The 25824-nt window shown below is 40.6% G+C and overlaps 1 protein-coding gene across 1 annotated transcript in view; it reads left to right on the top strand.

Annotated features, from left to right (window-relative positions):
* Positions 1-25824, top strand: part of mdn1 (midasin AAA ATPase 1) — a 252083-nt gene that overhangs the window by 40577 nt on the left and 185682 nt on the right. The window contains exons 16-26 of the mRNA XM_089022040.1: positions 3359-3570; positions 4508-4611; positions 6012-6156; positions 9917-10013; positions 10080-10193; positions 16217-16364; positions 17842-17949; positions 19347-19498; positions 21216-21394; positions 24420-24628; positions 24941-25087. Of these exons, the coding sequence (XP_088878166.1) occupies positions 3359-3570; positions 4508-4611; positions 6012-6156; positions 9917-10013; positions 10080-10193; positions 16217-16364; positions 17842-17949; positions 19347-19498; positions 21216-21394; positions 24420-24628; positions 24941-25087 (1615 nt within the window). The remainder of the gene's footprint in view (positions 1-3358; positions 3571-4507; positions 4612-6011; positions 6157-9916; positions 10014-10079; positions 10194-16216; positions 16365-17841; positions 17950-19346; positions 19499-21215; positions 21395-24419; positions 24629-24940; positions 25088-25824) is intronic.

Genomic DNA, 25824 nt, shown 5'->3' on the forward strand with positions numbered 1-25824 from the left:
TATATGACAGTCAGACACTGTGGACGAAGACTCGGAACCAGAAAGATTGTATTTTACTGCCGGCAGGAAACACAGTCATTTGTGACAGACGTCTGAATTCTGCAGCCCTCTGCCAAGCTATTTATTGAGAGTGTATCTACCCCGGTCAAGGATCACGCTTTGTGTGACTGATGTCACAACGTTTATTGTGAAGTACTTGGAACACCGTGAAAACTAAATGACATTAAAACGACAACATTACAATAAGTTCGACAAGACATACAGTAAATAAGCAAACTAATAACGTACTGTGTGCACCTTATTAACCCGAAATTAGATAAACTGACGTAGAGTCTTGTTTTCGAGTTGATGACGATCCCCATGTGACGTCACGTTTGGACCGCCCTGACCGAGAAAGCGACATACAATGCATTTTGGGTACTTTGTTTAGTCTGAAAACTTCGTGTTAATCCGTGTTGATGGCGAAATTAGAAGGAAAACACATACATAACGCCATGGTGAATCGTTGTGTGTTGCACCAAGACAACTATTTGATATTCGCTGACACAAATTCCCAGCTGACAAATCAGCCCATTTCCAACGGAGCTTGGGCGCAATCTTCTGCTTTTTCTGGGTGCTACATTGCTGTCATTGACGGCTCGAATTGATATGGGAGGACTCCTAGAATCAATTGCAAACATTTATGCTTTCCTCTTCAGAAGAACAAGAACAAGAAAACATCTTCTCCGAATCTGAAGCCATTGTTTTGATTCTCGAGCAACCTTCTGAAACTGGCCATTTCCGGATTCATTTTGAAGTCATTTTTATTGGTGTTTTTCATTTAACTAAAAACTTTAGACTGTCGTTCTCTCTAGCAGTTACTCTCTAGCATTACTCTCGTTCTGTCTCTAGCGATTGCTCTGGTACAACACATGACACGGAAGCGATAATGACAAAACAAAGTATTGAAGATGATTTTAAGAAAAACACGTATAAAGGTTCGCATAGAAACGTTAAACACTTTTACAGAACAAGACCAAATTATTATATTGTTGTTGTCATGGCAACCAATGACAATATGCCTGCCAGTTACAGATAGTATATGCAAATTTAAACGATACATTAGCAAAACAAAGTTTTCTTGTTTAGAATACCACACCCCTGGAACGTTCTGAGCCCCAACAGCTGTAAGCAATAAAACATAGTCTTTTCCATGAGCTGATAAATTTGTAACCTTGCTAATGAGCTCTTCCTGTGCAGGATGTTCAAGTCATAAATAACGTCGGTGATAAAGGAGTATCCCAAGTCCTACATTCTGTGCAAGGCCAGATCTCCTAGATCAGGGGTGCTCACACTTTTTCAGCATACGAGCTACTTATAAAAACTACCAAGTCAAAATGATCTACCCACGACAAAAATGCAAAACATAATTATTTTCAAATGTTTTAAGGATTCTTTGTATGTACAATGTATGTTGATGTACCTTGCATAACTGAATAAGCCAATATTGCACAACACACAATAACTACATATACATAACATAATAAATAACTATTAACATTTTTTGTAATTACCTGAGTTTACTTTGATGACCTGCACTGAATTGAATCAGCCAGGGATGCATAGTCCGGACAGTAGCTGCTGACAGCCAACCTCAAGCACATTTCCAAATGTTCATCAGTCATGGTGGAACGGTATTTGGACTTGATGATCTTCATGTAGGAAAAGGCTGACTCACATAAATCAGTGGAGCCGAATAATGCAGTCAAGTAGGTAGAACATTTCCTCACGTTGGGGTACTTTTCCTGTGTGAGTAAGTTACAGAACTGTCCATGAGCCCTGGACTTCAGCAGTGAGAACTCTCACAATCTTTGATGTCTTTTCACATTTGCTGGGTTAAATCCTCAGCCATGGCTTCACAGCGCCGCGTAACTGTATGAACTGTCTCTGAACAAGGAGTCAGCTGCTTCAACGAATGCTTCTTTTACCATCTCTCCGTCTTGACTTATTGTTTTTAATGATGGCGTGACTCACCCGGAACGATGCTTCGGTGGCAGCTTTCGCTTTTGAAATATGTTGAGTGAAAAATGACTGCTGTCCAGACAACTGGGATTTTAGTTCGTCCACCGTTCTCTTTCTCAGCTGGCTTTTCGGCAGGAAGTCAATGTCGTATTTTCCATGAACAGTCCGAAAATGGCGCTCCACATTTTCCCATTCCGTATGAAAGTAATATGTTTTGCCCCCTTACTTGGTCCCGCTTTCTCACTCATTTTGATCACCATATGTTTTAGCAAGGGCTTAAAATCTGAGCTAATTCGCTGACTAGCTTGTAAATTTTGCTGCGTTTAGCGCCGTTGTTTACGCATGCACAGCGACCTAAAGGTAAAAATTCAGTTGTCATCTGAATGGTTACCCTGTATGTCAATCAAGTGACGGGACGTTTGATAGGCTGAGAAATGGTTTTTTTTACTGTCACACTGCGATCGACCAGTAATACCTCCGCGATCGACCAGTAGATCGCGATCGACGTAATGAGCACCCCTGTCCTAGATGAATCTGACAGTTTAACTTGCTGTGTCTATTGACCTGATTGACCCCATGTTGTCTGTGCTTCAATTGTGTATTCAGTCACACATGTTGACTAAGCATATAACAGCATGAAACTTTTAAATATGATAACTTCTTATTCTGCCTAATCTCTTTTAGTAAGTAACACTAGTTACCACATAATTTACCGTTTTTCAGGAAGACGCAAGCTACCAAACCTAATTTATCTGACCAATGATTGCATTTAGCTCCAGTCATCAACTCTCTTTGTCACAGGGTGATGTGTTGTAAAATAATTAAAATAACAGAAGTTAAAGAATAGGACGAGAGAAGGGCGTTTTTACCCCTTAAAAATCTCATTTAAATAATGTTCTTCTGCTGTCAGGTCATAGGCACAGTTATAGCATAGATCAGTGATTTTCAACCACTGTGCCGCGGCACGCTAGTGTGCCGTGAGAGAGTGAGGTGTGCCGCGAGAAACTATCCAATGCCCCTTTTTCAAATTAAAATTTGTACAAACATTTGTTAATCATTTTTTGACAATAGTATTTCATTGTCCTACGTCCGTGCTAAAAAGACTGGGAGGGTAATTTCATATTCGTCCGTGTGGCAACACGTCACTGATTGCCTGTTTCCTGCGAGATGGTTCGTGGTGTGCCGCAAAAAAAATCCAATGTAAAAAACGTGCCCTGGTTCAAAAAAGGTTGAAAAACACTGGCGTAGATGATCATGTATTTATTTATTTATTTATTTATTTATTTATTTATTTATTTATTCATTCATTCATTCATTTTGTTAGTTATGCAACATGTCTGTTGTCTGTCTAAATTAGGTACAAGCCAGTTGACCACAGGCAGATCTTACTTCCTCTACGGGAGGCTTTTGAGGACCTTTTTTCCCAGACTTACTCCAGGAAGCAGAACCTAGTATTTCTAGGCCATGTGCAGACATGCTTCAGGGAGAAACGTTGGCACGACCTTCTGAAACTCATGGACCACGTCTGCAAATCTTTCCTCGCGAAAGAATTGCAAAGAAACGCAAATGGTAAAAAGCGCTATTGTAAACAATTATAATTACAGTGATACCTTGGCTTACGAACTTAATTGGTTTCCAAACAGTGTGAAGTGAAAAGTGTGTATCCCAAATATTAATTTCCCATAGGAAACCATTAAAATGAGAATAATCCATTCCCACGTCCCAATAAAACATAATTTTCTACTTTCTAATTTTGTAAGCCTTAAAACTACACAAAATATAGCTTATTTTATGTATAATAAATGTGGTATGGTGTTATAATTAAAGAAATAAGCTGTATTGTATAATAAAGTCGTTTTATTAACCTTTGTGATGGTCGTTGATGGCTTGATGCAATGGAGTGGCAGGTTTCATCAGCATTAAGCACTTGATGAGGAACGTAACCTTCTTTCACCATCTTGAGGAATGATCCCTTGTAGGTGCTTTCTCTGTGATAATTTTATCTAGTTCCTCATAAATTGTGTTCTGTTTAGTTGGGTTGATAGCTTTTTGCATCAAGTGTACTGATGGCTTGTGCGGGTTGTTTGTGGAGCCTGATTGATGGGATATTTTAACCTTGAAGTCTACACTCTGCCTTTGAACAATCAAAGTTGAAACTCTCTCACTGTCGTCTGCCTATCTCTTTAATATTTAAACCCCTCACTGCTGCGTTCTTGACCAATCACATGGCTTTAACCGAAGACTGGGGGCGGGGAATAGAGGACAAAAACAGTCGGCTGCCATTTTGTTGGTAGAACGGGCTCGTTCGCGAACGACACATCGCTCATTGAGGCAGCTCTGTGTACGAAAAAAAGTTCGGATGCCAAGGTAAAGTTCATATGCCAAGGTAAAATTTTCATAAATGTAACATTCGTAAACGAAAAAGTTCATAAGCCAAGGGGTTCGTAAACCGAGGTATCACTGTACTTTCGTTTAATTTTTTTATCACCTGCTCTTTTTTGTCTAGCTGCCTTACTACAAGAGAAGTGGGATTTAATGGCAACAAAACTAAGTCAGACTCGGCAGCAGATTCGAGCCTGTGAAACAGCCATGATCTTTGCTTTTGTCGAGGTAAAGGACTTATTCAGCCATCTATTTCTATTGCACATATCTTTTTTCAGTGTTTTGCGTGAGTTGAAGGAATGAGGCAAATATCAGATATAAATACGCCATATGCTCTTGAACAATTCACTGATACATTCTCCTGTTGATTGTAGTCTCCTTTTAAACCAACATCCAAATCCCACATCAACAAAAGTTAAACAATACTCAAAACAGATAAGTCCTGAAATATGAGCGTTGTTTTTTTTCCTGATTACAATGAATGTCACATTTCACCCAAAATGCTTAGGCACCATTGGGTCAGTGTATTAACATCATCCGTAAAGGAAAACCGACACCATTTTTTGGTTTCCTAACTGGCATCAGAAAAAAGTTTTATAGCATCTAAAATACCCAAAACTGATATTTCTAGTCAAATGAAAAACACCAATAAAAATGAGTTAGTGTCCCAAAACTACTTCAAAATGACCTTGGAGATGCCGAGTTACAGAAGGTTCCGCCCCCTTGTTCGTGACGTCACGCCAGGACGTCTTGCCTTGCTCTAGAATCAAAACAATACAACTATCAAAACACTGGCTTCGGATTCGGAGCAGATGCTTTCTTGTTACTCATCTAGTTATGAATATGATTCAAATAGTTCTGAGGAGAAATCATAAATGTTTGCAATCGATTAAAGAAGTCCTCCTATGTCAATTCTGCTGGTAATTTGTGTCAACTAGTATCAAATAGTAGTCTTGGTGCAACACACAACGATTCACCACCGCATTATTTATGTGTTTTCCTTCTAATTTTGCCATCAACACGGATCAACACAAAGTTTTCAGACCAAACAAAGTACCCAAAATGCATTGTGTGTTGCTTTCTCGGTCAGGGGCAGTCCAGACATGACGTCATGTCTGGACTGCATTGAAACTGGACGTCATTGAAAACAAGACTTCCTGAATATTCAGCGTGAGTCTTAAAAACGTAAAATATCGCTATATACGGTGGAATCTTTGTAAAATACACTCAGTACAAGTCATTTGAAGTGATTTTACAAATTATGGACACAACTTGCGTCGGTAGTCCTTTAATGACCTTGGTTCCAGCTGAAATGGTGGGGATTTCAAAACCTGCTAACTAAACAAAGAAATTGAACATCTGCAAAAATTATCATACATCATCCCGCAGAAAAAATATCATGTGACTGTCAAGTGTCCTTGAGATTTTTGAAAGGCGCTTATAAATGAAATGTATTATTATTAATAATTATTATTGTATGTTTTTGTTGGAGCATATATTGTTTACACAAAGTAATATTTATGGCTGATTCAATATTGTGCTGAGTTTTGTGATAGTTCTGTCACAACATTGTCCATCCGTCTCTCTGTCCGTCTCTGTCTCTCTGCCCCATCCTATTTATTTTTAAGGGGACATTAGCCAAGGCGGTGAAGAAGGGATATTGGATCTTACTGGATGAGATCAATCTTGCATCAGCAGAGACACTCGAGTGTTTGAGTGGACTGCTTGAGAGCAGTGTTGGATCCTTAGTTCTATTGGACCGTGGAGATTCAGGTAAATGATACTTGATGTGTTGTTCTCCTTCCACTTATTACTCTTACATTGTCTTTGTCTGAGTCTTATTGTTGTGAATAATAAATGTATACATATGCCTTTGTAAAGTAACAACATAGTAAGGCGGAAAACTAAAATTGTATAATTTGAAAGTGCTCTATCTGTAGTCTATCAGTTTCTTCTTCTTTTCCTTTCGGCTTTTCCCTTCAAGGGGTTGCCACAGCGAATCAGTGTCCTCCATCTTCAGAGGTTTGATTTGCATGTTTGTTTTGGCCAAGCTTTTACGTCGGATGCCCTTCCTGACACAACCCTGTGTATTTATCCGGGCTTCGGACCGGCACAAGAAGTCTTATGTTCCCTTGTGGCTACAGAACAAGCAACTCTATGAACTTAATAAAGATGAAGATGCTCAGTCAAAGGCTCCCAAACACAAAATGGTCATCGGCACATCAACATTCAAAAAAGCAAAACTATGTTTGTCATTGCAAATTTAACAGGCATGATTTTCAGTGGTTCAATATCAAATCAATTATGACAATAGACCACAAAAAATTGTCTTGTAAAAGAAATATTCTGCATGAATAATTTCAATAATATATTTCTAATACAGTGATATCTCGGTTTATGAACCCCTTGGCTTACAAACTTTTCGGTTTACGAACGTTACATTTATGAAAATTTTACCTTGGCATACGCACTTTACCTTGGCATATGAACTTTTTTCATACACAGCTGCCTCAATGAGTGATGTGTCGTTCGCGAACGAGCCCGTTCTTCTAAAAACAAAATGGCAGCCGAATCAGTCTTCGGTTAAAGCCACGTGATTGGTCAAGAACGCAGCAGCGAGGGGGGGTGGTTTAAACATTAAAGAGACAGGCAGACGACAGTGAGAGAGTTTCAACATTGATAGTTCAAAGGCAGAGTGTAGACTGCAAGGTTAAATATCCCATCAATCATGCTCCACAAACAACCCGCACAACTCATCTGTACACTTGATGCAAAAAGCTATCAACCCAGCTAAACAGAACACAATTTATGAGGAACTAGATAAAATTATCACAGAGAAAGCACCTACAAGGGATCATTCCTCAAGATGGTGAAAGAAGGTTACGTTCCTCATCAAGTGCTTAATGCTGAGAAAACCTGCCACTCCATTCCATCAAGCCATCAACGACCATCACAAAGGTAAATAAAACGACTTTATGATACAGTACAGTTTAGTCTTTAATTATAATACCTTACCACATTTATTATACATACAATAAGGTAAAGTTTGTGTAATTTTAAGACTTAGAAAATTATGTTTTATGGGGACCTGGGAAGGGATTATTATCATTTTACTGGTTTCCTATGGGAGATTATTTTTTGGGATACACACTTTTTGCCTTACACACTCTGTCTGTGAACCAAATCAGTTTGTAAGCCAAGCTACCCCCTCTTGTCTAAATTCTCATACACATGCACACGTTGCTGGCCATGTTAAGACCAGAAGCAACATGTGGCGGTATGTTGCTTCTTGATGTTTAAAGACTGACCCGTGATGACTGTTAACATTATTGGATTCTCTTTGGGAAATACTATAAAGTGGTACTCCTTCCTATGCAATATAATTAATTGGTTCTGTAACAAATTTCTAAACTAGTAAATTATGTCAGTAGAGATAGGTTTTCCAGGTAAATGCCCTATTTGTTTCCATCCATCCATTTTCCATACCGCTTATTCCTCATTAGGGTCGCGGGGGGTGCTGGAGCCTATCTCAGCTGTCTTCGGGCACGAGGCGGGGGACACCCTGAATTGGTTGCCAGCCAATCGCAGGGCACACAAAGACGAACAACAGTCACTCTCACACTCACACCTAGGGACAATTTGGAGTGGTCAATCTGCCTGCCATGCATGTTTTTGGAGTGTGGGAGGAAACCGGAGGACCCGGAGAAAACCCACGCGGGTCCGGGGAGAACATGCAAACTCCACACAGGGAGGCCGGACCGGGATGCGAACCGGCGACCTCTGCACTGTGAAGCCGTTGTGCTAACCACTCAACTACCGGGCCGCCCCTATTTGTTTCCATCCCTCTCAAAATTCAGACACATGTTTTCTAAGGAATAAAAACCATCAAAATACAGTATGCAACTAAAAGGAAGCAGAGGTGGATGTAGCAGAGATGATGTTGAGGTTTTCTTTGGGAGTGAGAAATGAGTATATCAGAGGGACAACTCATATGAGAGGCTTTGGAGAGAAAGTCAGAGAGACCAGATTGAGATGGTTTGGACATGTCCAGAGGAGAGAGAGTGACTATATTGGGAGAAAGATGCTGAGCCTCGAACTGCCAGGCAGGAGATGTAGAAAAAGTCCAAAGAGGGAGGTTTATGAATGCTGAGCACATGAAGGGAGCTGGTGTGCGAGAAGAGGATGCACAAAATCAGTTACATGACTTTGTGAATCTATGTCCATGGGGATCTGTGAGATATATACCGATACGTCTGTGTAAGCTCTCACTCGTACAAGAGTGGTCCATCGACGAAAAGGTTTCTTCAGCCGTCATCTCTCCTTTGAAGGTGTCGGACGTTTCGCTTCTTATCCAAGATGCTTCGTCAGCGAACTAAAGTCTTATTACTTGTAGTTGCAGCCCTACATAAATCCCTACTGTCCAGACGTGGCGGTGCCGGACTCTGCTATGATTGGTCCCTGCTCGGGGGGAGCAGAGGACTACTCCCTGCGGCTCCACTGATTACTTCTATGTTCCTGACTGATTACTTCTATTGTCCTGCCTGAGTATGAGGTCTATGACTGGCCTAATTGCCCCATTATCTCTGGTATCACCTCATCAGCATAACCAAGCCTATGTTGCCTAAGCAGTCTCTTGTACAATGATCCAAATTGAACCTCACCCCACCATGGCGGTTTAGGGAAGGATATTGCTCTTTTATGAAAATAGCTTCTTTTACTCCCCTTTCAAACCATCTATTTTCTTTCGCTAAGATTTTAACCTCATTGTCGTCAAATGATTGGTTGCTAGCTTTTAGGTGCAAATGTACTGCCGATTGAGGCCTACTAGTATTATCCCTGCAATGTTGATAGTCTTTTTTTTAAGGATTTTTTGTAGTCTCCCCAATCTATTGCTCTTTACAATTTTCATTCTTACAATGTATTGAATAAACTACATTACTTTGTTTTTCATTTGGCAGCCTATCTTTTGGATGCACTAATTTTTGCCTTAAAGTGTTTATCGGTTTGAAATAAGTAGGAATTTTGTGTTGGACTCTGTAGTTTTTCAGAAACTCCTGCAATGTACGGTACTGCTACTCATCTCCTTTTAGTATCTTTAGAATTGTTGGTTTGTATATTATATGTACCAGTACATATAAAAATATAAATTTCTCATCCCGCCTCTGCTATTGACTTCGGATGCTAACACTTTTCAATTTAGACTTGCACACAGTGACGGCTGGAGATACAGTCGATGTTTTCACAGTCTCAACACATTTCTTAATTAACCTTATCTTTCTTGAGTGACTCCTTTGGCCCACAATGCTAACATTGTACATCTTTTGGACCCATGTATTCCATCAATGACTACATATTTTGGGGGTATGGTAAAGAATCCTTTCTCAGTGACAAACCTCAACATTTTTTTTTTTGTCAGCCTCATTTTCCTGCAAACCTTGCAGATGCTCACAATAGTAAAGTTCCATTCAGAATTTCATATTCCACTAAATGTTGTGGCATTTTTATTTATTTATTTTTCTATGTTTTGTTCTAGCTCCTCTCATCCGACATCCAGACTTCAGACTATTTGCCTGCATGAACCCAGCTACCGATGTGGGTAAAAGAAACCTGCCCCCTGGCCTGAGGAACAGGTACGGTGATGCAGGCATGTGAGCACAAAAAAAATTCCAATGAACTTCAACGTTTTATCACTGCAGGTTTACAGAGCTGTATGTGGAGGAGCTGGATACTGAGGCAGACCTGCACATCTTGGTTTCAGTCTACCTAAAAAAACTGAATCTTCACAGGAGTGTAATCGATGGAATTATCAGGTTAAAACAACTTCACTTGTGTATTATGCACACTGAGAAATGGAAAAAAAATGTTACTTCAGAATCAGAATCAGAATCAGAATACCTTTATTCGTCCCGCAATGGGGAAATTTGCACAAATTTACTTGCCACTAAAGGTCTATCAGTTTAGCTTGTTAGATAATGATTTAAAGGACAACCGACACCAATTTTTTGGTTTCCTAACTGACATCAGAAAAACGTTTTATAGCATCTAAAATACCCAAAACACACAGGCTGATATTTTTAGTCAAATGCAAAACACCAATAAAATGACTTAAATTGTCCCAAAACTGCCACAAAATGAGCTCGGAACTGGGCAGATTCAGAAAGTCCCGACCCCCTTGTTCATGACGTCACTATTGGTTACACACTGCCTTGCTCCAGAATAAAAACAATGGCTTCAGAGATTTCACATTCGTAGAAGATGCTTTCTTGTTACTCATCTAGTTATGAATATGATTCAAATAGTTCTGGAAAGGCAAGCATACATTTTTGCAATCGATTAAAGATTTCTGTATTAATTTCCGTATTAATTCGAGCCGACTGGACTCCAATGTAGTGCCCAGAAAATGCACAATATGGCACACAAGCTCCGTTGGAAATGGGCTGATTTGTCCGCTGGGAATTTGTGTAACCTTCTTTATGCGTGTTACCACAATTGGCTGCACACAAATATTCACCATCGCCTTATTTATGTCGCTTTCCTTGTAATTTTGCGATCAACACGGTGTTTTCAGACGAAAAAAAGTACCCAAAATGCATTGTGTGTCGCTTTCTCGGTCAGGGGCGTTCCCTCCATGATGTCACGTAGGCCATCGCCAACTCGAAAACAAGACTTCCTGAATATTCAGCGCGAGTCTTAAAACGTAAAATATAGCTCTATGCCGTGGAATCTTTGTAAAATACGCTCAGTACAAGTCATTTGAAGTGATTTTACAAATTATGGACGGAACTTGTCCAGTGGTGTTAAAGGAAAGTATTTTCTGTTTTTTGATAAACGGCCCAGGGGCTTTTACACAACTTTGCTGGGAAACAAGCTCCCAAGCTGTTGAGTAGAAGCACCTGTGCTTAAAGGACAACCGACGTCTCCGGACAAGTTGTGTCCATAATTTGTAAAATGGCTTCAAATGACTTCTACTGAATAAGATTCCACCGCATATAGCTATATTTTACGTTTTAAGACTCGCGCTGAATATTCAGGAAGTAGTGTTTTTGAGTTGGTGACATGTCTGTACGTGACGTCATTAAAGGAACGCCCCTGACCGGAAAAATGACGCATTGTAGCAGTCCTTCCATCACGTCAATGTATTTTTCTGTACTTGTTTGGTCTGGGGACCTGGCTCCACATAAGGAATTTATCAGCCTGTGGAAACGGAGATGGCCACAGGAGGTCGCCATATTGTGCCTCTTTTTTGGTGAGACATTTCCCCTCAATGTTGCCTCAAAATGGCACGGAATAAATTCTTTAATCAATTGCAAACATATATGCTTTCCTCTTCAGAACTATTTGAATCATATTAATAACTGGATGTGTAACAAGAAAGCATATTCTCCGAATCTGAAGCCATTGTTTTGATTCTCCAGCAATGCAAGACGTCTCGGCGTGACGTCACTAACTGGGGGCGGGACTTTCTGAAAATGCCCAATTCGCAGCTCAATTTTTTGCAGATTTTGGACACTTTAAGTCATTTTTATTGGTGTTTTGCATTTGAATAAAAATATCATACTGTGTGTTTTGGGTATTTTAGATGCTGTAAAACGTTTTTCTGATGTCAGCCAAGAAACAAAAGTGACGTCGGTTGTCCTTTAAAGCTAAACTATGACCGTTTTTTTTTTTTTGCTTTCTGGACCTGGATTTTACACCTCTGATCAAACATGAGTCTTGGACGGTACAGTACTTCCTAACTATTCAGTTGATCACAAAAGCCATATATCTTCAATCTGGTCCTTGAGGGCCGGTTTGCTGGATGTTTTCCATCACACCTTGCTGCAACTCTTGTTATACAAATGGTCAGGATCGTTATACAGCTTCTCCGGACCTTGGTGATTGTTTGATCATTCGAATCAGTCATGTTGGAGCATGGATACATAGAATACATCCAGAGACGTGGCCATTCAGGAAAATCAAGGAAGGCACTGCTAAAAATAACATACAAATAATACTCAAATTTACCTAGATCACCGACAGTGGCACTGTCTCCAGTCCAAACATCATGGCTGGTCTGACCACGATTTTAATACACTTTTCCTTTCATCCTAGCTGAAACCCTTCTATAACACATCACACCTGACATTTTTCTCCAGCCGCTCCAGCCTGCCTGGACACGCTTCTTCACCTCTTTTCCACACTCTCCATTGCTCTGGACAGTTGACCCCAAGTACTTAAAATCCTCCACCTTCTTTATCTCTTCCCCCTATAGCATCACTCTTGCACTTGGATCCCTCTCATTGACACAGATATATTCCGTCTTGCTGCAACTGATCTTCATTCCTCTCCTTTCCAGGGCATATCTCCACATCTCTAGTTTCTCCGCCACCTCTTCCCTGTTCTCGCTACAAATCACAATGTCATCTGCAAACATCATGGTTCAAGGAGATTCGTGTCTAACATCATCTGTCAGCCTGTCCATCACATAGCAAACAAGAAGTGGCTCAGAGCTGACCCCTGGTGGAGTCCCACCTCCACCTTGAATTCCTCAGTCATACCGACACACAACTGTCTTACAGTCATGACACATGTCTTGCACCGCTTTGACATACTTTTCCATCACTCCAGACTTCCTCATGCAATGCCACAGCTTCTTACTTCTTCTTACTCACTTCTGCTCTTAGTCTAGCTTCAACTACTCTTTCCCAGAGTTTCATTGTATGGCTCATCAACTTTATTCCTCTGTAGTTAGTACAACTCTGCACATCTCCTTTGTTCTTAAAAATGGGCAAGAGTACACTTCGTCTCCATTCTTCAGGCAGCTGTTCACCATCTAAGATCTTGTTGAATAACCCAGTTAGGAACACCACCGCCACCTCTCCAATACACTTCCATACCTCGATTGGTAAATCATCAGGCTCAAGTGCCTTTCCCCCCTTCATCCTCTTCAGCGCCCTCCTCACTTCATCCTTGCTAATGCTTGCTACGTCTTGGTCCACAACAGTCACGTCTTCTACTCTTTGTTCCTTCTCATTTTCCTCATTCATCAATTCTTCAAAGTACTCTTTCCATCTTGCCATCACACTACTGGCACCTGTTAATACATTGCAATCTCTAACCTTAATCACCCGAACCTGCTGCAGGTCCCTACCATCTTTGTCTCTCTGTCTCGCCAGCCTGTAAAGATCACTCTCACCTTCCTTGCTGTCCAGCCAAGCATCAAGTCATCATAGGCCTCTTGTTTGGCCTTTGCCACCTTTACTTTAACCGTGCACTGCATCTCCTTGTACTGCTGTCTACTCTCGTCCGTCCTCTGTGTCCTACTTCTTCTTTTGCTAACTTATTTCTTTGTATTCACTCCTGCACCTCATTCCACCACCAAGTCTCCTTATCTACCTCTCTTCCACTCGATACACCAAGTACTTTCCGACCTGTGTCTCTGATTATGTTCGCTGTAGTTTGCCAGTCATCTGGAAGGACCTCGACCTCTTGCCCACCCAGTGCTTGTCTTACCTCCTTCCTAAATGTCATGCAACACTCTTCCTTTTTCAACTTCCACCATTTTGTCCTCACTTCAGCCTTTGGTTTCTTCATCTTCCTCACTGCCAGCGTCATCCTCTACACCACCAACCTATGCTGTCTGGCTACACTCTCACCAACCACTACTTTGCAGTCACTGATTTCCTTTAGATGGCACCGTTGACACAAAATGTAGTCTACCTGTGTACTTCTGCCTCCACTCTTATAGGTCACCCTATGTTCCTGTCTCTTCTGAAAGAAATTATTCACAATAGCCATTTGCATTCTCTTAGCAAAGTCAACCACCATCTGTCCTTCCGCGTTCCTCATCTGGAGTCCAAACCTGCCCATCACCTCCTCATCATCTTTGTTTCCTGCGCCAACATGTCCATTGAAGTCTCCACCAATTTCAACCCTCTCACTTCTCGGGATGTTCTGTATGACTTCATCAAAGTCCAACCAAAATTTCTCCTCTGCCAGCTCACATCCTACTTGAGGGGCATACCCATAAACAACATTGAACATCACGGCTTCAATTTGTAGCTTCAGACTCATCATTCTATCGAATACTCTTTTTACTTCTAAGACATTCCGAACAAAGTCCTCTTTTAAGATAACCCCAACTCCATTTCTCTTTCTGTCTTCACCATGATAGAACAACTTAAACCCTGACCCTAAGGTTCTAGCCTTGCTCCCTTTCCACCTGGTCTCCTGGACACACAGTATGTCTACCTTCCTTCTCTGCATCATGTCATCCAGCTCTCTACCTTTACCTGTCATTGTTCCTACATTCAAAGTTCCTACTCTTAGTTCTATACTCTTGGCGTTCCATGTCTCTCTTTTCCTTTCTCTCCACCTCCCTCCTCTCCTTCATCGACCAACAGTAGTCCATTTTCCACTGGCACCCAGAAGGTCAACAGTACCAATGGCGGCCGTTGTTAACCTGGGCCTCGACCGATCCGGTATGGGATTCATAGGTTTGATTCGCGTATTTGTTTTGACAATTTTTTTTTACGTCGGATGTCCTTCCTGACATTTCCCTCTGTATTTATCCGGGCTTGGGACCAGCACAATAAGACACTGGCTTGTGCCCTCTTGTGTCTACATTGATTCAATAGCCGCGCTAATGTCTGATATTCTGCGTTCAACAGTATGGCGGGACGGTTAGACATCTGCTACCATTCATTTTAGTTTGTCGTTTTCAGGAAACAAGATTTCAACAGCGTTACTGAGGCATTTCTTAATAAACTCCCCTTCGTTGTATGGCTTGTGCTTGCCAAGTTCAGTCCCTTTGGGAAATTCCTGGTTGATGTTTGCGTGGAGTGAGTTGAAGTGGTGCTGAAGAATGACGCCTGACAGATAAGGCAGAATGGCTTGCCTTTGCGCTCAACAAAAAATATAAAGTCTCCCACTCTGTTAAACACATCCTGTGTTCGTCTTCATATTTTCGTTTAGCTCTGCATTTTTTCCCTGCCATCTTGAGAGTGAACGTGACCCAAATTGTTTACGTCGTAAATAATTTGTGTCAAGTCTGACTGGTTGGCCACCCCTGGTTTACGACATAAATGATTGCTTTTCATCCCACGTTCATGCGTGTTGACGTCTCATGGTCAGCTTGATACCGTATTTTCACAACTATAAGGTGCACTTAAAAGTCGTAAATTCTCTCCAAAATGCGCAGCGCGCAATGGTCGTGATATTACGGTACATAGGGGATGAATGGCAGCGCCAGCGCCAAACATTTTTTACGCTTGTCATGTGGACGCCCCTTGAACGTGGACGCCGCATGAAATCAGCCAAAGAGCCTCATGCGGCTCGGGAGCCGCGGGTTGGCTAGGCCTGTTTTATGGGGACCTGCGAATGGATTAGTCTCATGTTAATGGTTTCCTATGGGAAATCAATTTTTGGGATACACACTTTTCACCTTACACACTCTGTCTGGGAACCAATTAAGTTCGTAAGCCAAGGTGTCACTGTACTAGCTTGTTAACTTTGCAATGCACACGAGTGTTGTTTGAGCATGCACGTTGTTCCTAATAATGTGATGTCATCTGATTGGTTGTCTGGTGTATCAATCAAATAAGGGATGGCTGATAGGCTGACGTCTAGTTTTTCTGACAAACAATTCAACTTCTTTTGTATAGCATCAGTTCATGACAAGTTCACCTTGACATGTGATCTACCAATTGTACCTTAGAGATCAAATGGTTGATCGTGATCAACGTATTGAGCACCTCTGTTTTAGATGAAAGGCACTTTGTCTCAAAAATCAATTTTGATAATACCTTTATTACTTTTGCGCATCATATTAATGTCCATATACATCTCTGTATAGTTTTTACTTGGCAGTCAGAAAGGAGGCTACCTCACATCTTGTGGATGGGACCGGTCAAAGACCCCACTATAGCCTGCGGACACTATGTAGAGCGCTGAAGTATGTGGCAGCAAACCCATGCAATATTGTGCAGCGCTCACTTTATGAGGTAAGAAGCCAAGAAACACGATTTTAGCAAATATACAGTGGTACCTTAACTTATGAATTTAACATAACATTTTTATACATAACAGTACAATATTGCCTCTAGTCATGAATGAAATTTCAAGATACAAAAGGTACAAAAATGAATTGCTGCTGGCAGCTCGGATTTTCCAAAACACAAAATACAAAGGGTAACTCTACGTATTTGGCAATTATTGGATTGGATTGGATTTGCCAATTGGATTTATAGAGTATCATCCTGGCATCCCATTGGCTAAGAGCGACCTACCGTATTTGTGTTAATAGGTGTTGATTCAACATCCTCGTCATTTGACTCTCGGGGCATATGATGTTCTGATAGTTTTGATAGTACTGTAAATGCGAATCCAGAGAAAAAGTGTTCACCAGTCAGGTGTTCCCTCACTCTACTGATGTTTGCCGAGGACGTTGGATTGTTGAACGGCTACAAAATCAGACATCCTTTGCTCAGTTCTTTACAAAATAGCCAGCAAAAAATCCATCTGAGCGATCAAGAAAGACCTATACAGGTAACATTCGACTTACTACTGAGTTCCGTTCCGACCAAATGGTCGTAAGTCGAAATCCATTCAAAATGTTGAATACAGACTCGGAGGTTAAATGACTTGCAAACTCCCCCTCTTAAAATGTTAACAATAGGGCAGTGGTTCTTAACCTGGGTTCGATCGAACCCTCGGGATTCGGTGAGTCGGTCTCAGGGGTTCGTTGGATCCTCCATCGCAGAGGTCCACCCCGCAGTTAGTGGGCACAGTCATTGAAAGAAGGGTTCGATGAATGAGCATATGAAACTGGTGGGGTTCGGTGCCTCCAACAGAATTAAGAACCACTGCAATAGGGTCTGGAGGTCGTGGTGGTAAGTACGGGTGGTCGTAAGTCGGGCTGGTCGTAAATCGGATGTTACCTGTATTTCTGTGACAATGGAAAAATTCAGGATTTACAGCAGCAAAAAAATTTGAACATGAGAAAGTAGAAAAACAAACATTTGAATATGCAAACAAAACAAATTAAGAAATAAAAACAGGACAAAATAGGAGGACACAGTTAAAAGTTAAACAACTATCATTTTTCTTTTATATTCTTTGCGTTTTACATTAAACACAACTCTCATTTATTGCGCAATAATCTACTTTGTAACATGTATTTGTTGCGTATTTTGATGTGTTTCTATGCGTTCCGAAACCATTTATGCTTGAATTTTGGGGATCTTGGAAAGTATGAGGGCATTTACATGGAAAACGCGCTTCTACTTTTCGAGTTACGAAATGTCATTCAGAATCAATTTTCATAAGTAGATGTACCGCTGTCAGAGAACCATTGAAATTGTTTACTTTTTCTTGATGGAGGCTTCAGACTAGCTGTCTCTCTGTTTTTATTTACTTTTTTATTAAGCAGCTCATGCACTGATATCTACTTGGTGATAAAAGTCTACATAATGTTTGCAGGGTTTCTGCCTGAGCTTTTTAACTCAGCTAGACAGAATGTCCCATCCTGTGGTCCAGAAACTGGTTTGTCAGCACGTTCTCAGAGGAAATACCAAGTGTCTCAATCAAGTAAGAAATCGTAGAAAGTTACCGGTATGTACCTTCGCTGTAATTGCGCACAGCCACAATAAAGGGAAACAAAATTCAAGATGGCATCCCCTGAGTGGCTGCCTCCCCAGCAGTGTTTGAGTCTATTCTCGTTCTTTTATTTTCTTTTGTGTCTTTGTCCCATTTTTGTGTTTTTCATCCCCAAACATACAGAGGGAGATGGGCATCTTCGTTTCTGCTCAGCTCCATTCATTTGTGTTTTTTTTAACCTAATCGGTTTCCAAAATATGTGTCTAAGGCGAAAAGTGTGTATTCCAAACATTAATTTCCCATAAGAAGCCATTAAAATTAGAATAATCCGTTCCCAGGTCCCCATAAAAAAAAAAAATTCTACTAAATAAGCCTTAATCTGTCTGTCTCTCTCTCTCTTTCTATCTACCTATTTAGCTAGCAGCTAGCTCGCTTCAAAACTAGCTATATATAGATATAGATCTCTATCTATTTAGCTAACAGTTAGCTAGCCATATATAGATATAGATATCTATCTCTGTCTTTCTCTCTCTTTTGCTCGCTCTCTCTATCTATTAAGCTAGCAGCTAGCTTTATAGCTAGCTATATATAGATATAGATATCTCTATCTCTATTATGTACTTTTTTTTACTTTATGTTACTCCCGGGTTGAGTGAACGCTGGCTCGTGTGGCTGTCGCTGCTCACCCGCAGAAAAAATATCCTGTGACTCTAAACTGTCCTTGAGTTTTGAAAGGCGCTTATAAATGAAATGTATTATTACTACTATTATTATTATTATTGTTATTATTATTAAAGTCTTTGACTTACCTTGTTTTAAATTTTATCTTGCATTCTGTACTTTGTACAGTTCTTTTCTTTTTCATAGACATTATGTTATGCATGCAATGCTTTGTTTTTCTTTAACTTTCAGCTTTTTAACCTTGATTTGTCCCACAATATGGAAATTAGCAATTAGAAGGAGGGGGCTTCTTTTTTTTGTTTCTTCAGATTGCAAATTTCTCCATTGTGGAGGTTTTCTTTTTTTGTTCTAAGATTGGATTGGATTGGATATACCTTTATTAGTCTCACAGTGGAGAAATTGAAGCTCATTTGGGGGATTTATTACAATAAGGAACTGAGTAGAATTGTTGCATTTTACAATTTTTTTTTCTGACCTAAAAACTTAAATTGGCGTTTTCGTGTTAGTTTGTTGAAGTCATTATAAGTGCCTCGTATGCTGGGTCCGAGAGGACAGTAATTTCATCTGTGCTGTATATCATGCATATTAGAATATTTGATAAAGCTGGCTTTGACTTTTATGACTTTAATCACCATAAAATTGTTTCAGTTTTAGTAAATCCTCGTTCGTGCTGTTTCATTTATATCCAATCTTAATATTTCTTTCAGCCCATCGTTGCTCCTTTAGGCAAACAATGTGTGGCGGTTGAGGGCTATTGGGTGGCACAAGGAGTTTTGGAGCCCACTTTGGATCCCAGCTACATTCTCACACCCTCAGTCAAACTCAACCTACGGGACCTATCAAGGGTGGTATCTGCAGGGTAAGTGAAGTGAATTCACAACAGTGCTTCAGTTTTCCCACATTTTACAGACTATTTGAAACACTTCTAGCCTAGATTTGTTTCATTGTTGCTGAACAAAAACTGCAATTGTTTTGTATCAACTCGCTGTCAAGATCTGGACACGTTTCCTTTTGGCTTTTCCCTTCAGGGGTCGCCACAGCGAATCAGTGTCCTCCATCTAACCTGGTTTTATGCATCCTCTTCTCTCACACCAGCAAGCTTACTGTCCGAATCTGTGTATATGATGTAATTATCATATATGAAAATCCAATAAAGGCTTCAATAACAAATAAATAATTATTATGCTTAAAGGACAACCGGCATCACTTTTTTGTTTCCTAACTGACATCAGAAAAACGTTTTATAGCATCTAAAATACCCAGAACACGCAGGCTGATATTTTTAGTCAAATGCAAAACACCAATAAAAATGACTTAAAGTATTCAAAATCTGCAAAAAAATTAGCTGCGAATTGGGCATTTTCAGAAAGTCCCGCCCCCAGTTCGTAACGTCACCCCAAGACGTCTTGCCTTGCTCGAGAATCAAAACAATGGCTTCAGATTCGGAGAATATGCTTTCTTGTTACACATCCAGTTATGAATATGATTCAAATAGTTCTGAAGAGGAAAGTATAAATGTTGGCAATCGATTAAAGAAGGTCTTCAGGGTCATTTTGACGGATCAAGACTGAGGTGTAGTGTCACATAAAATGCAGAAAATGGCGGCAGAGCTCCATTGGAAATAGTTTTATTCTTCACCTTGGAATTTTTGTCAACAAATATCACAGTTGTCTCGGTGTAACATAGAACGATTCACCATTGCGTTATTTATGTGTTTTCCTTCTAATTTCGCCATCAACACGACGTTTTCAGACCAGACAAAGTACTGCAAAATGCATTAAGGTGATGCAAGGTATGTCCTTTCTCGGTGAGGGGCGTTCCTTCAGTGACAGTGACAAAAATAATCCAAATTAACAAACAAAACCATGGCTGGTATCTACAAAAACTACCAGGAATGGAAAGAGCAATAGAAATAATGGAAGAAACAAAGTCGTGAGTCATTTTAAACAGCCAACTAATGGCAGTTGACAGTTTCATGCAGAGCCCAACAATCCCACTTCTTGACCTCAACCAAAATCATGACAGAATATGTAGGTGAAAGTGAATTTATCCTGGCTTGGGACCAGCACATTTGGACACCGGTGTCCCCTTGTGGCTACATTTGTCCCCCTGTAGCTATATTTGTGAATTATTAAATTGGAACATTATTTTTAATTTGGAAAATTAACAGTTTATATTGCTGTCACATTGTAATATTGTTCTCCGAAAGCAAAGTGTCGCAGATAAACTTGTACTGCCTCATTATTTTGTTCTCAAAATAAATTATACATTTTCCTGAGGTTTTGATGAAAATTGCTTCATCGCTGTACTGTTTAGCTAGGCAAAAAAATAAAAGGACGAAGATCAAAACTTCCATTTTGCACGGAAAGCGGACAAAGTGTTCAACTGTGCTTCCATTCGAAACAGAGGACTCCGGGTCTTTGTACTGATGGTTATTTCTTTAATGTGATTTCACACCACCGACACCGCGGAGTCCTCTGTTTCGAATGGAAGCACACCAATTTTGACAAATCATTCTCTTCTGATTGGAAATAAATAGTTTGTTACAAATGTCCTGTATGCTTTATCCATAACAGAACTCACCCAGTGCTGATCCAAGGGGAAACCTCTGTCGGAAAGACAAGTCTAATCCGTTGGTTGGCTACAGCGACTGGTAACCATTGTGTCAGAATCAACAACCACGAGCACACAGACACCCAGGAGTATATCGGATGCTATTCTTCAGATGACAAAGGCAAACTGGTGTTCACAGAGGGTAAGAGTTCTGTCTACTGAAATTCTTAATATGGAATCAATTGAAATGTCAAAGGTCTGCTGTCTTTTTCAGATCCACAACCAGTTTTTCCAAATTGATTAAAAAAAACAACTCATCAATTGTCTTCTCGTTAATCAAACCTGTTTTTAAAAGCTCCGTCAGGGGATCGAACGGATAATTCAGGGAGTTGCCAACTCATCTCAGCAGCAAAATAAAACCATTTGAGTCACCTTTTAGTCCAGGGGTCTCGAACTTATGGTTCTCGACGCATATATGGCTCTTTTGATGATTACATCTGCGCTCGCAGATAAAACTAAATATTCTCGCCTTTTCGCTGTTCAATTCCTGTTTGGGCTGCAGTCGCTGAAAGAGCAATTTTGATTGGATGATACTGACCTACTCTAGGTGGCCGTTGATATCAAAACAGGCAAACCCCCTGTTAGGGCAATTCGCTATACATCCAGCCCGCCTTTACATGACGTCACATCCTATCCGTCTCTATAAAAGCTCTCCCAACACGCCCCCTCTCTCTATCTCTGGCCCTCCTCAACCGACCTCACAAGGTCCCTGCTGTCTACAAGATTAAAATCATATCTTTTGTTCAACACCTTGGTTACTGCTGATTTTACTACGATCTTCTAACACCGTGAAGAGCCATGAAGCAGAGGGAATTATCATTTTTAACCCAACACCCCCCCCCCCCCCTATTTTGAATAAGCACAACCAGTAAAAAAGGTGACAAGTGTTGCACACTTCAGGTTGAATGGACCGAATGATTCACCTTTATGGAGAGAACACTCGTGCAAGCTAATGAGCAGTGTGCAGGCTAGCTAGCAGTAACTTCACGTATGGATCCGGCAAGTTGACTTTCAGTCCGATAGTTTTCCTGAATTTTTACCAAACGTGAGGAACGGAAAACCATATCAATGCTGAGTATTAATTATTTCAAATTTCTCTGGTATTGCATGAGGAAGTCTGTGACAGAAAAGTATTTCGAAGCGCTACAAGACATGTATCATACATGTAAGACAGTTGTGAGGTGTGCTGTCGGTGTGACAGAGGAATTCAACTTGGAGGTGGGACTCCACCAGTGGTCAGCTCTGAGCCCCTTCTTATTCACTATGGTGATGGACCGGCTGACAGTTGATGTGAGACAAGAATCTCCTTGATTTTTGCAGATGACATTGTGATCTGTAGCAAGAGCAGGGAACAGGTGGGGGTGTAACTAGAGAGGTGGAGCTATGCCCTGGAAACGAGAGGAATGAAGATCGGTCGCAGCAAGAAGGAATATATATGTGTGAATGATGAGGGATCCAAGTACAAGAGTGATGCTACAGGGTGAAGAGATAAAGAAGGTGGAGGATTATAAGTACTTGGGGTCAACTGTCCAGAGCAATGAAGAGTGTGGAAAAGAGGTGAATAAGCGTGTCGAGGTAGGCTGTAACGGCTGGAGAAAAACGTCAGGTGTGATGTGTGATAGGAGAGTTTCAGCTAGGATGAAAGGAAAGGTGTAAAGGTGAGACCAGCCATGATGTTTGGACTGGAGACAGTGCCACTGAAGAAAAGACAGAAAGCAGAGCTGGAGGTAGCAGAGCTGAAGATGTTGAGGTTTTCTTTGGGAGTGACCAGGTTGGATTGGATCAGGAATGAGTATATCAAAGGGACCCCTGAAAAGCCTCGTCTGTGCCTAGAAAAGGTTATGAAGAGACTGGGAGTGAAGGAGCTGAGCCAAAAATACAAAGCTTTCAATTTACCGGTCGATCTATCTTCCAACCCTCACATACGGTTACGAGCTCATGGTCGTTACAGAAAGAACGAGATCTCGGGTACGAGTTGCGGAAATTAGAACAAAGAACAAGCACAAACAGAACTCGGTTGCAGAGTGTCACCAGAGGTGAAACCTGGCGTAGCGTGATATCCACGTGTTTGAAACATCATCCTGTCATTGATCCCAAAGCATTTAACAATAAAGTAGTAAAGTGTGAATATTTTATTTTATTTCTATTTTTTTTATTTTTTTATTACCTTTATCTTAAAGGACAACCAACACCATTTTTTTGTTTCCTAACTGACAAAAGAAAAACGTTTTACAGCATTTAAAATACCCAAACCACGCAGGCTGATATTTTTAGTCAAATGAAAAACACCAAGAAAAATGACTTAGTGTTCCAAAACTGCCACAAAATGAGCTCGGATCTGGGAGGATTCAGAAAGTGCCGCCCCCTTGTTCGTGACGTCACGCCAGGACGTCTTGCCTTGCTCGAGAATCAAAACAATGGCTTCAGGTCCTGAGAAGATGCTTTCTTGTTACTCATCCAGTTATGAATATGATTCAAATAGTTCTGAAGAGGAAAGCATAAATGTTTGCAATCGATTAAAGAAGTCCTTCCGTATCAATTCGAGCCGTCAGCACTCCGATGTAGCCTCCCAGAAAATGCACAAGATGGCGCCCAAGCTCTGTTGGAAATGGGCTGATTTGTCTACTGGGAATTTGTGTCAACTAGTATCAAATAGTAATCTTGGTGCAACACACAACGATTCACCATCGCGTTATTTCATCAACACGGATCAACACTATGTTTTCAGATCAAACAAAGTACCCAAAATGCATTGTGTGTCGCTTTCTCGGTCAGGAACGTTCCTGACCTGACGTCACGCCAGGAATCGTCACCAATTCGAAAAAACGACTTCCTGAATAATCAGCACGAGTCTTAAAACGTAAAATATAGCTATATGCCATGGAATCTTTGTAAATAACGCTCAGTAGAAGTCATTTGAAGTGATTTTACAAATTATGGACACAACTTGTCCGGAGGCGTCGGTTGTCCTTTACAGTTGAAGACATACGTAAACAGTTTCACTTGATTTGATTGTAATTGAATTTAAAGCTGGAGCAGCGCTTGCAGCACACCTTGGTTTCGTTTCAAATCCATTGGAGTGTTGTATAAAGCTGGAATGCTAAAAATTGGTTCAATGTCCAAATACAGTTGAATGCAAATGCTGCTTTTATTTGAATCAATTGCAGGCATACTAATTGATGCCATGAGGAAAGGTTACTGGATCATCCTTGATGAATTGAACTTGGCCCCCACTGATGTTCTCGAGGCCCTCAACAGACTGCTCGATGACAACAGGGAGCTTTTCATTGTAGAGACACAGGAAGTCATCAAAGCTCATCCCAGATTCATGCTTTTTGCTACCCAGAACCCTCCAGGTCTCTATGGAGGCAGAAAGGTATTCCATCAAGATATTACTATGAATATTGGTCAAATTCATTGGTAAGCTGTGCCTCTGTCCCATAATGCCGCAGTTCTCCCAGAAAATTGTTGCAGTAATTAATTTTATTTTTCACTGGGTTGTTTCAGGCGGAGAAGAAAAGGGGTTCCGAGTCGGATGACAGGGAACAAAAAAAAAAGAGCATTGTGATTAAATGTTGTGACCCCGTTCTGTTGCTTTGGACAACCCTTTGTGACTTAACCATGTCAAACTGTGGGCCTATTAAGTCTTAATGTAGACTTTTCATGTCTGCCTCTCATTTTCCTTTAGGTTCTCTCCAGAGCATTCAGGAATCGCTTTGTTGAGCTGCACTTTGATGAGCTACCGAGCATAGAGCTGGAGACCATCCTCCATTTGCGGTGCAGAATGCCTCCAACGTACTGTACAAAAATGGTCAAGGTCATGATAGATCTACAGGTATACATATGTCTGTTTTAGTGGTCATATAATATATCATATATATCATATAATATAAATGGTTCTAATCTTATTGTTTTATGTACTGTATTCCTTGACAAAGGTTATTTATTACAGACTCGCACTGTGATATATAACACAATACAGTGATACCTTGGCTTACGAACTTAAGTGGTTTCCAGACGGAGTGTGTAAGGCGAAAAGTGTGTATCCCAAAAATTAATTTCCCATAGGAAACCATTAAAATTGATCAATTCCCAGGTCCCCATAAAACATAATTTTATACTTTCTAATTTTCTAAGCCTTAAAACTATGCAAAATATACATTATTTCATGTATAATAAATGTGCGATGGTATTATAATTAAAGACATAAACTGCACTCATGATAAAGTTGTTATATTTACCTTTGTAATGGTCGTTGATGGCTTGATGGAATGGAGTGGCCGCTTTCATCAGCATTAAACACTTGATGAGGAACGTAACCTTCTTCTTTCACCATCTTGAGTAACCTAGTTCCTCATCAATTGTGTTCTGTTTAGCTGGGTTGATAGCTTTTTGCATCAGATGTACAGATGGCTTTTGCGGGTTGTTTGCGGAGCGTGATTGATGGGATATTTTAACCTTGCAGTCTACACTTTGCCTTTGAACTATCAAAGTTGAAACTCTCTCACTGGCGTCTGCCTGTCTCTTTAATGTTTAAACCACCTCCCCTCACTGCTACGTTCTTGACCAATG

Source organism: Hippocampus bargibanti, linkage group LG19 (genome assembly GCF_051943395.1).
Source record: "Hippocampus bargibanti isolate YZ-2025 linkage group LG19, ASM5194339v1, whole genome shotgun sequence".
Taxonomy (NCBI): domain Eukaryota; kingdom Metazoa; phylum Chordata; class Actinopteri; order Syngnathiformes; family Syngnathidae; genus Hippocampus; species Hippocampus bargibanti.